We start from the raw sequence: 11762 nt of genomic DNA on the forward strand, positions 1-11762 counted from the left end.
ACACTTGGAATTATCACAAAATAAGTATTGCTAGCCGCTATAACAGTTAATACTAAAAATAAAAAATAAACTTAAAATACAAATGGGGTCACTATGCAAGTAATCGCTATTTCGACGTTTTAAGCTTTATCTACTGAACCGTAATATCAAAACAAATCATTTATTTGGCTAAATATGGGTAAATACAGTTGCTATATCCTTAAAATTGTCCTCTATATTCCACCTCTTAGAGGTATGCAAAATTTTAATTAATACTTAATTTTCTAGGGTCAAGTCTTATTTAAATAAAATTTTAAACAGTCAATTTATAATTTCAAAATATAAACAACAATATTATTAAATTATTATTATTAAATTAATTATTATTAAATTATATATGTCATTATCATTCTATACATTGTCGTTTATTAATGGTAGGTAGTATGTATTAATAGGTAGACCGTTCAAATTTTTACAATTCACTTCTATGACTGTTACAGTAACAAATACAAAAAAATAGCTTTTATACAGAACCCTCAGTGTGAGACTTCAACTCGCACTTGACGCTTTAGGGTTCCGTACCCAATGGTTAAAAACGGATATATTTATTTATTTAATTATTACAAAATCCACAGCTCTTAAGATCATACAAATAAATTTCTTATATAGTAGGTATATCTTACAGCCAATTACGGATTTACAATTTTTTAACTAAAGAACTTATAACAGCACGAATAAGGGTTTTATAAAAAGGTATTAATATATATAAAGGACATACTAAAAAGGCCAATTTTTAAGAAAATATTTATTGATGTGGTGTTTGAAGTTCCAAACGTCTTCAAAAGCTTCTTTTTATAATATAGGAGTAGCAGAGGAGCATGCAGTCCAGGTAACATCTGTAATCAACCCCAGATAAGTCTCCTACTTGAGATCGGCCATAGCTGCGCCGCTACTCCTGAGAAAGCTGGCATGCCTCGGAAAAGCTGTTCAGATCTAGATAATGTAGGTTCTATCTAGGCCCTCCCGGTCCATTTCTTCGTTCACCCAGTCCACCACTTCAGAAACCTTCGTATACAGTCCAGGCACATTAGTATTCCCACAGCCGACACCATGGGAGACCAGGCCGTAGACAGCAAAGCGCGCAGAAGATCCGCCTTCCTAGAAATAAAGGTATTTTTAACACGCTTTTATTAACACGCTTTTATTAGCTTCAGACGTATGTATGTTGGTATGTTGGTATGTTAGTATGTAACGGAATCTTTAGCTTCAGACGTATGTATGTTGGTATGTTGGTATGTTAGTATGTAACGGAATCTTTGAACATGATTTTAACCCCCTTCAAAACGTCGGATTAACTCGAAATTTGGCATACTTATTAAGGACCGATGACAATTCAATATTTTAAACATTAATAGTTTTGTACCATTGTCCTTATCAACATCCTCTGGATTAAAGATTTTCGAAGCGAGATTTTTCAAACACCTTCAGCAAAGTCCATCGCAACTTTAGATTGTAAATAATTATTGCTATTTAGTTTCAATAGGCGTAACTTTTATATCGTGATTTTTAGTTTAGAAAATAATAATGTTATTTCCCTATAACTCAAATGTTCTGAAACATATCTATAATGCGCTCTTGTAGAATGATTTTTAGGATTCCGTACTCAAAGGTTAAAACGAAACCCTCTGCGGTCTGTTCGTCTGTCGTTGGGCTTTATCTCTTAAATCGTAATAGATAGACACTTGATTTTTTTACAAACGATGAATAATGGTGGTCGCTATAACGAGAAATACTAAAAATGAATAAATAATTATAGTTCAAAAAACTAAAAAACACGCTTTTATGATAAAATCAACTAAAAAGTAGAAAATAATTTTTAATCTAAGAATCAAATAAGGAACAGTAAATAGTATAATTGTGGAAAAAGTGTGGGGTGCTTTTCGAACTGTTTTACTGTTCCTTATTTGATTCTTAGATTGAAAATTATTTTCTACTTTTTAGTTGATTTTATCATAAAAGCGTGTTTTTTAGTTTTTTGAACTATAATTATTTTATCCTCGTAGTGCTCATTTACGCTATATAAATAACCTATGAGTAAAATTTCGAGCACTCTAAAGTTCAGCGGTTTTCTTTGCGTTGATCTTTATCACAGCAACACTACTCATTTAGTCAGACAGTCATCTCGATGTGTTTAAATATGTATATATTATATAATGTATGTGTAATATAATGTTGTAGCCGCGTGAATAGAACTCAAACTATATTTAAATTAAGTTGATGTTGTCAATGTTCTGCTATTTATAAAGTAGGTAGGTAGGTAGGTAGGTAAATTAATCGTTCATTTTATGTACACGAATTCTGGCTATGTGTAATATCTTTTAAGTTCCTTTATTTTGATATCCTACTCGATAGGTTTGGTTAACTTTTTTTAAAACGTGTTACTATTTCGCAAAAACAATCCACCATTTACGCTCCATAAAATATATCAATCAAATTCAAAGTTCTTCAGTAATTCAAAGGTCTGGTCATTATTTTACCTCGTAATGGGTAGAATTTCATTATTTTTATCCAACAAGCCAAATACAAAATTTCATAGTGTTTGCTTCAAAATTGACGATTGTTTAAATTAACTTTTAACCCTTATTTTACCCTCTACGGAGTTAATTTTTCGGATGAGGATAAATAGGTGTGTCCTTGTTCCTATCCAGAAAGCCGAATACTAAATTTTGTAGCAGTTGCTTCAAAATTAAAGGATTTAAAAAAAAAACTGTTTTCTCCTATTTTACCCTCTTAAGGGTAGAATTTCCAAAAGGCCTTTCTTAGTACTTATTTACAAAAACATAACCCTTCCTTGGCAGTCGGGTAAAAAAGTTTAAATTTACCTGAATAGGGCAGACCAGGGGTGCTCCACCGTCTCCTACACATGTGTCCACACCTACTTCCCCGCCAGCACACATCAGGGTGTGATGGAGAAGGTAGCTGGAACCCAGGACAGTGTTCCGGAGTTGCCGTTGACAGACACTAGGGTCTACTAAAGGCAGTTGGACCTGAAACCACCCAACGTCACAAATAAATAAAATTATAGGTTAAAAACTAAATATCTCGCTAAAATTGTTATCCTGACCCCGATTAGGCGAATGGGACAAAATTATAAAAATCATGTATTGTCATTGGTTTTTGATAAGTGTAAAAATTTTAAATTAATCGGACCGTTCGAAGTGGGTAAAAATCGAGTTCAAAGATTCCGTTCAATTTTTGGATGACAAAAAAAAATCATCGAACTCGCGTCATCGTCACCGAAAAAAATATTTGAACTGGCCGTTTTTTAAATTAAATTTAGATGTAAAACAATAAATATATAAAACAAAGTCGCTTCCCGCTGTCTGTCCCCATGTTAGCTTAGATCTTAAAACCACGAATTGGATTTTGATGCAGTTTTTTATATACAGAGTAATTCAACAGAAAGGAAAAAAATTTTTTAACAAAAAATACAACCGACTTCTATATCACTACAAAGTAAAAAATAATTGAAATAAATGTTGGTTTAGTACATATTTGTGAAGTTTGTGGCTTCATTCAATTTCAAGGCGGCGAAGTAACTTTACTAATCCATGGTAAATAAACACATTTTTTGGGCTTACATTGCAAACGCTGGCTGAACTTATACAATTTACGCTTATACAATTTACTGTTCCTTAATTGATTCCTATTTCTTTCTATTCCTATCTATTCCTATATTTATTGAAAATTATTTTCTACTTTTTAGTTGATTTTATCATAAAAGCGTGTTTTTTAGTTTTTTAAACTATATTTATTAGGATTCCGTTCTCAAAGGGTAAAACGAAACCCTCCGCTGTCTGTTCGTGTGTTGCAGGGCTTCATCTCTTAAACCGTAATAGATAGACATTTGAATTTTTTACCGAGGATGCATAATGGTGGTCACTATAACAACAAATACTAAAAATTATAAAACTAAATATAGTTTAAGAAACTAAAAACACGCTTTTAATGATAAAATCAACTAAAAAGTAGAAAATAATGTTCAATATAGGAATCAATAAAGGAACAGTAAATAGTATAATTGTGAAAAAAGCGTGGGGTGCTCCATTTATCAGTTTTCGAAAAGCATATTTGCCACCCGCTACCATAGAAGCCCCCTTTTAGTCGCCTCTTACAGGATACCGTAGCGTGGTTCCGGAACTACAAGGACAAAAATACGAAAGCCTAAGACTCTTACCTTTTTCAATTGTGCAGAGTAACTAGAATCATTGAAGGTTCTCCCCCAGCCCATGCTGTAGCAAAGAGTGCCGATCGAGGGCAAATCATTTCCAGGGAGACACGCCACTCCAATATGGGATTCCAGGATGAAGGGAGATTCCAAAAAGAGAAGGGCTGCGTTGTAGTGGTTTCGTACTGAAAATTATAGTTCATTAAAATATAATGTAGAACAGTTTCACTCCGTTAGCACCTATTTATGTTATGACAGCAGTGTTCAGCGCTGCTGTGTTTTCAAAACATCTCACAATTTTACGTTACGTTTACTTAATCCATTATTCTGTTCAGTTTGCTTCAGTAGACTGAGTAAACGTAACAATAAGTGCTCAAGTGACGATAGTTTAGCTAATGATAATTAATTTCTAATACGCACATAACTTTGAAAAATCAGAGTTGCGTGCCTAGGATTTGAACCTCGGACCCCTCGATCGAGAGGCCGAGTTTCTTAACCACTGGCTATCACTGCTTATATCACGATGTCAAGTAGGAATATCTATTTCTATCTGGGGTTATACAGATGTCCATGGGCGGCAGTAGTTACCATTAAGTGGACAGCATATTCGTCTGCTCCTATATTATAAAAAATAGATAATAATCGCTTTTTACACTCACAGCCACACACTAGGATTCCCTGTGTCGTGGGTGCCATGGACATACACACACACACAGACAAATACACAAACACCCAGACCCAGAAACAGAAATCTAAATTCATCGTTTAGATATCTGTCTGGCCGGGGATCGAACCCGGGACCCTTTGCGCGTCAGACCGGTATGGTGACCGCTCCGCCACGGGGGATAAAGATGTATTATTGTAAAAGTTGATAGTAAAAGTAAGTATCGTACTTTTGAATCCCTTCTGAGAATGGGATGGCGATCTGAGATCGATTAATCGAAGAATCGATTATTTTAATCGATCTCCAGTAATGTATCAATTCAGTGAATCGATCTTTCATCCCATAAAATCGAAAGTCCATCTTTTCGAAGTTTTTGCTGACGGTTTGATCCTGATGACCTTTTTATTTCTCTATCGCCCTTTTCAGCTGAAAAGATCGAAGATCGATTTTTGGTGAATCGATTCTTCGGCCTTGATTTTTTGTGAATTACACTACGATTGGAATCGATTCGAGAATCGACCTAAATAGTTTTCATCATCATCATCATCATCAACAACCCATTACTGTCCCACTGCTGGGCACGGGTCTCCTCTCATAATGAGAAGGATTAGGCCATAGTCAAGCGTTGGCCAAGTGCGTATTGGTAGACTTTACATACCTTTAATATTTTTTTTTATAAATAAAATAGGTTAATAGGTAAATAGTTTTACCCAACATGAAATCCTTGTGTACAGATATTTTTCTAACTCTTCGATCTTGGTGGGACATAACCTCCATCGCCGTACTGGTATCCCACTCTCCTGCGCGACATTTTAACTACAATCAAAAATTAATAACTAAAAATAAATGTGTGTGTCTGCTCCGACGCACGACTGGATTACTCCTTAAGTACGATTGTCAAAACAGACGCAAAAAAGCTTATTTAACTGAAATTAACTGAAATAAACAAGCTCAATTATATAAAGATATAGTCGCTTTCCAGCATACACTATATACGTCTTAATACATTCACAACCAGTGCAGCTAGATCGTACGTAGAGCGTACCCCCACTATAAGATGTTTTGCCATCAGTAAGAGTGAGAGAAAGCATTATAAAGTATAGCCAAAGTAAGGGTACACACTACCCTAGCGTAGCGAAAAAATTCTAAGTCTATGCTACTCACGATCTAGCTGCACTGCTCACACCAAATTAGAAAGTTGCGCACGAAAGGTTGCGCACCAAAAACGTAACGAGGTCATTCGTTCAGTAGATTTTACTCCTCACATTTTTCTCATACCGGGCGCCTTATATCAAAAACCGATTCTTAAGGAGTAAACTCCAAAAAGTTTTGGAAAATTTAAAAAACAAGCATTTTAGTTACGACTTTATCTTCGTACTATTTTTTATAATACAGGAGTAGCAGACGAGCATGCAGTCCTGATAATAAGCTACTGCCGCCCGTGGAAATCTGTAATCAATCCCAGATAAGATTAGATTCCTACCCGAGGTCGTCCACAGACGCGCCGCTACCCCTTAGGATTAAGCTGGAATGCCTCGAAAAAGTATGTCTCCCTAACTACACTCTTCAAACCAGAACAGCAGCGCTTAACTCTGCTGTTATTAGGCAGAAGTAGGTGTGGCGGTGGTACCGCTGGAATCGAACCGCTGAGTGTTCTGCCACCTTTAATGTGTGGATTTGGAAGACGTACTTCTCCGAAGTATTTTAGCTTAATCCTCAGGATTGATAACGAATACACTTATCATCAGGTAGAGCTGGTGGATCTAAAGGTTTAACACCGGCGGCACCACCGCCACAACTACTTCTGACTAATAACAGCAGAGTTAAGCGCTGCTGTGTTCTGACTTGAAGGGTGTGGTAAGGGAGACTGCTCCGAGGCATTCCAGCTTAATCCTCAGGGGTAGCGGCGCATCTGTGGTAAATTTCGGATAGGAATCTAAACTTTTCCGAGATTGGTTACAGATTTCCATGGGTGGCAGGAGCCACTTACCATCAGGTAGACTGCATGCTCGTCTGCTACTCCTATAATATAAAATGGATTTATAAGTCTTACCTCAGCTGGATCTCTGTTGTCCACCTTATGAGCGACGGTAAGGACCACAAGTGGGTGGATAAGGGTACCGCCACCAATATAATCTTCATTATTCCATATTTCGCTATTGGACTGTCTGTAAGAATATATGTTGAATAAAAACCAGAGTCAAATGGAGTTTCGGCCAAGTTTCAGCTACAAATTGGGTTTTGGCAAAGTTTTGGACAAAAATGAGGTATCAACCAAGTTTCGAGCGAAAAAAAGTTTTAGCAAAGTTTCAGTCAAAAATTAGGTGTACTGTGGAGATGTGATAGCTTAATGGTTAAGAAACTCGGCATCTCGATCGAGGGGTCCGAGGTTCAAATCCCAGGCCTCTGAATTTCAAAATTATGTGCGTATTAGAAAATAAAAATTAATTATCACTTGCTTAAAAGCGAAGGAAAACATCGCGAGGAAACCTGCATAGATTTTTGTTATAAAGAGATTTATAACAAAATCTCAAAGGTATGTGAAGTTTACCAATACGCACTTGGCCAGCGCGGTGGACTATGGCTTAATCCTTCTCATTGTGAGGGGACGCCCGTTCCCAGTGGGACAGTGATGGATTGATGATGATTGTGGAGAACCGATAGCAGCCCAGTGGGACAAACGTACCTGAGTACAGCGACCATCCAGGGAAACTCTGCGAAGTCGGCAAACGCCACAGGCTTTGTATTTCTTGATCGATAGACAAATGGATACCCATTGCTTATTCCACATACATTCTTCTGAAATAATTGAACGATTTCTACACTCACAGCCCCACACTAGGATTCCCTGTGTCGTGGGTGCCATGGACACACAGAGACAACACAAACACCCAGACCCAGAAAAAGAAACCTAAATTCATCATTTCGATGTCTGTCTGGCCGGGGATCGAACCCGGGACCCTATGCGCGTCAGACCGGTATGGTAACCGCTCCGCCATGCGAGTCGTCACAATTAAATTTATATTAAAGAATATTTTTTGAACAAAAATTTTTAGGGTTCCGTACCCAAAGGGTAAAAATGGAACCCTATTACTAAACATTAGACATCGTAAAAAACTTTTTTTAAAGATGTGTGTTATGGAGTTTCATTCTCCGCTTCTTCTCCATAGCAAAACACCTTGTGAAGTGGTGGTAGTTGTATTAACATTCAAAAATGCTGTAAAAAAATGCTCTATTTTAAATTAAAAAAATGATTTGATTTGATTTCATTTGAAGCCTCCGCTATCTGTCAGTATGTCTGCCTGTCACAGGGTTATTTCTCTGGAACCATAATAGATAGACAATTGACAGAGTATGTTGGCCGCTATAACAAATACTAAAAATATGAATTAATTAACGTACCTACACCAAATGTTTATTTATTACTAGCTGACGCAGCAAAATTTTGTACCGCCTCAAAATCTATTTATCAAATATATGTCATATAAAATATAGCCTGTGTTACTCGTGGATAATGTAGCTTTCGAATGGTGAAAGAATTTTTAAAATCGGTCCAGTAGTATTTGAGCCTATTCATTACAACCAACCAAACAAACAAAGTTTTCCTCTTTATAATATTAGTGTAGAAGTGGAGATTTACGGAACTCTGTGAACGAGTTCAATTCGCACTTGACCAGTTCTTTGTATTTGGATGAGGTATACCTCGTCTCCAAGAGCACCACCGCGACACCTATTTCTACCTCATAAGAGCAGTGTTAAGTGCTGCTGTGTTCTGGTTTGAAGGGTGTGGTAAGGGAGATATATTTTTCCGAATTGTTCCAGCTTAGTCCTCAGGGATAGCGGCGCATCTGTGGCCGACCTCAGGTAGGAATATCCTATCTGGGGTTGATTACAGATGTCGATGGGCGGCAGTAGCTACTTATCAGCAGATGGCATGCTCGTCTGCTACTAACATATTATAAAAAAATGATGCTACGGCCGTGCCGCTTTTTTTGGCTTTGGCTCGACTTGGCGGATGCACTGCCGTGCCTCCTGAACTTACTATCTTTCTTTTCTTCTTAGGTTCTTTTACATCAGGCAGCGGACAGCAGACTAAATTAAAACGGCACGGTTGGTAACCCTGTCTGAAACATAATCATCCGATTTTATAATATAGAAGTAGCAGACGAGCATACAATCCACGTGATGTGGGTGGTTACTGCCGCCCATGGACATTTTTAATCAACTCCAGATAGGATTAGATAGTCCTACCTGCGGTCGGCCACAGATGCACCGCTACCCCTGAGGACTAAGCTGACACGCCTCGGAAAAGTATATCTCCCTTACCACACCCTTCTAACCAGAACACAGCAGAATTTAACATTGTTATGAGGCAGGTATAGTTGTGGCGATGGTGCCGCCGGAGTCGAACCACAATGGTTTCTACCACCTTATGTTTTATCAGAGCTTACCTAAAGTCAGGTTTAGGTTCTTCAGCTTTCCCACAATTCGAAGGTTTCACACATTCACCATCTTCCCCATTCGCAGTGGAGCATGGAATACCTGAAGAAGAAAGCGTCATTAGTGTGGTATACCAATTATTATTGTTGAGCACGGGCCTCCTGTCAGATAGGGGCTAATGCCATAGTTAGACTAGTTTGAAGGTGGTAGAACCCTTTGTGGTTCGACTCCGGTGGCACCACCGCCACACCTATTTCTACCTAATAACAGCAGTGTTAGGCCCTGCTGTGTTCCGGTTTGAAGGGTGTGGTAAGGGAGACAGACGTTTCCGAGGCGTTCCAGCTTAGTCCTCAGGGGTAGCGGCGCATCTGTGGCCGACCTTAGTTGGGAATATCAATCTGGGGTTAATTACAGATGTCCATAGGCGGCAGTAGCCACTTATCATCAGGTGGACTGTATGATTGTCTGGTACTCCTATATTATAAAAGGTTATGAACCGCAGTATAATGCACCCCACACTTTGTACTTTGAATTGAAATTCTTTACTCTTAAACGACAACGAGCGTCAAAAATTATTTTCTAGTTTTTAATTCGAATAGTAATAAAAACGTGTTTTAACACGCTTTTATTAGCTTGGGTTGTATGTATGTATGTATGTATGTAACAGAGTAACGGCACCTTCGAATACGAGTTCTGTCCACTTTGAACGTTCGGTTTATTTTAAAATTTTGAAGAATTATCAAAAACCGATGACAATACACGATTTTAATAACTTTGTACCATTGTCCTTATCAACATCCTCAGGATTAACGATTTTCGAGGCGAGATTGTTCGAGCGCCTTAGAGAAAGTTCATCGCAAAATTGCAACAATTATTGCTTTTTAGGTCTGTTACAGCGTGATTTTTAGTTTTTTAAACTATATTTATTTTAGTTTTTTAAACTTGTATTATTTATTTTTAATATTTTAGTATGGGGAATTATTATAAAATTATTGCATTATCATCAGTCCTTGATACGTGTGCAAAGTTTCAAATTAATCAGAGTTATGGAAGATGGTGAAAATAATCCTCAGAGATTCCGTTACATACATACATACATAGATACAACCCAAGCTTATAAAAGCGTGGTAATGAATAAAATGAGTAAAAAGTAATGAACATTTGGTGGTACGGAACCCTCCATGTGCGATTTCGACTCGTGCTTAGCGAATTATTTTTACTTATACTTACGGCGAGGAGTTACGTGTAAATTAAGCTGGGTTTCCATATCAGCGGGTTTATTAACAGCGTCATATTCTGGGAGATTTGCCTTGAGCCAATTTGTGACAGCATCCTCATTATTCTGTGCACTGCTCATCAGAACAGGCACCAGGAGTAGGAGCAGCCTGCAAACAACATTAATGGTAGTCTGCGCCAAACTTCTAGTCCGCTCTGAATATAGAAACGAGTCAGGTCGCAACAGAAAATTGTAGATATACGCGGGACGAAGATAGCGCGGTCCCCCGGCACCCCCCGCTGCTCGCACATAGTTGCTTTAGTGTACCCTTTTGAAGTTTTCCCCCTCGTGAACAAAAAAGGTGTGATGCCGGAGTCGAACCACAGAGGGTTCTATAAAATACATGTAGGTACTTACATCATTGTCCCTGTAGTACCAGGACCAGAATAAGGCTACGGTATCCCCTGGGGGTCGTAAGAGGCGACTAAAAGGGGCTTCCGGGGTTGCGGGCGGCAAGAGTGGGAGCTCAAATCGTCCAGCAAGCGACTCCGGGAAGGACAGCGGTTTGTGTTGTCGCATATCGCTGTAATCACGAGGGGATGTGAGAGGAGCGTAAATTGCTCCCCCCAGGGCAGAGCCCGATAGAAAGGCATCGCGGTAGGAGGACTCCGGTTGAGTTCCGTTGGAGATCCCGGAGTTCTCCATCGCGCCGAGGACGGCAACCAGAGGGCTTAGTGCGGTAAAAATCCCACATAACCCGGCGTCGCTCTCACGTGGGGTACCTTTTTAAGTTTTCCCCCTCGTGAACAAATGAGGTGTGATGTTGAAGTCTGAGGGTTTTATAAAATACATGTAGGTACTTACATCATGTCCGCGTTATGTCCAAATAAGTACAATATGAATATAAACCACGACAATATGAATATATACCATACGACACAATATTAAAGGTTATCTATTTCGCGTCTCGTTTAAAACTAATAGGGAAAATAATTTTTGCTTTACATTCAGATAAAATATACATAGTTATTGCATGTGACTTCGTTTATTAATAAATCGAATTGATTCACTTTGTATAAAGAATGTTATAATATTGTATGCCATATCCTTACTAATCCTTACTAATATAATATTAATATTTAATATAATATTATAAATCCGAAAGTAACTCTGTCTGTTTTTCTGTCTGTCTGTCTGTCTGGTTGTCTTTTCTTCACGCCTAAACCACTGAACCG

General features: G+C 38.0%; 1 protein-coding gene across 1 annotated transcript; it reads right to left on the bottom strand.

The window, feature by feature from the left end:
* Window positions 1-269: 269 nt before the first annotated feature.
* LOC140752676 (phenoloxidase-activating factor 2-like) lies at window positions 270-11449 on the bottom strand. The gene is made up of 10 exons (XM_073087004.1): window positions 11392-11449; window positions 10542-10696; window positions 9323-9413; window positions 8914-8995; window positions 7558-7670; window positions 6925-7039; window positions 5582-5687; window positions 4217-4392; window positions 2862-3026; window positions 270-1137 (listed from the first exon to the last, which is right to left on the bottom strand). The coding sequence occupies exons 1-10, from the start codon at window positions 11394-11396 to the stop codon at window positions 973-975; spliced, it is 1173 nt and encodes a 390-aa protein (XP_072943105.1). The 5' UTR covers window positions 11397-11449; the 3' UTR covers window positions 270-972.
* Between the last annotated feature and the right edge of the window lie 313 nt (window positions 11450-11762).

The sequence above is a fragment of the Epargyreus clarus genome, unplaced genomic scaffold (assembly GCF_041222505.1).
Source record: "Epargyreus clarus isolate Ecla_fem2 unplaced genomic scaffold, WU_Ecla_fem_2.2 ptg000025l, whole genome shotgun sequence".
Taxonomy (NCBI): Eukaryota; Metazoa; Arthropoda; class Insecta; order Lepidoptera; family Hesperiidae; genus Epargyreus; species Epargyreus clarus.

What these genes read in the sequence shown, in the direction of transcription:
- LOC140752676 (XM_073087004.1), bottom strand. An exon ending in TTTACACGTAACTCCTCGCC is followed by an intron (nt 9,414 to 10,541) that starts GTAAGTATAAGT and finishes TTTCTTCTTCAG; the next exon opens with GTATTCCATGCTCCACTGCG. An exon ending in CCCTGGTCTGCCCTATTCAG is followed by an intron (nt 1,138 to 2,861) that starts GTAAATTTAAAC and finishes CTTTATTTCTAG; the next exon opens with GAAGGCGGATCTTCTGCGCG.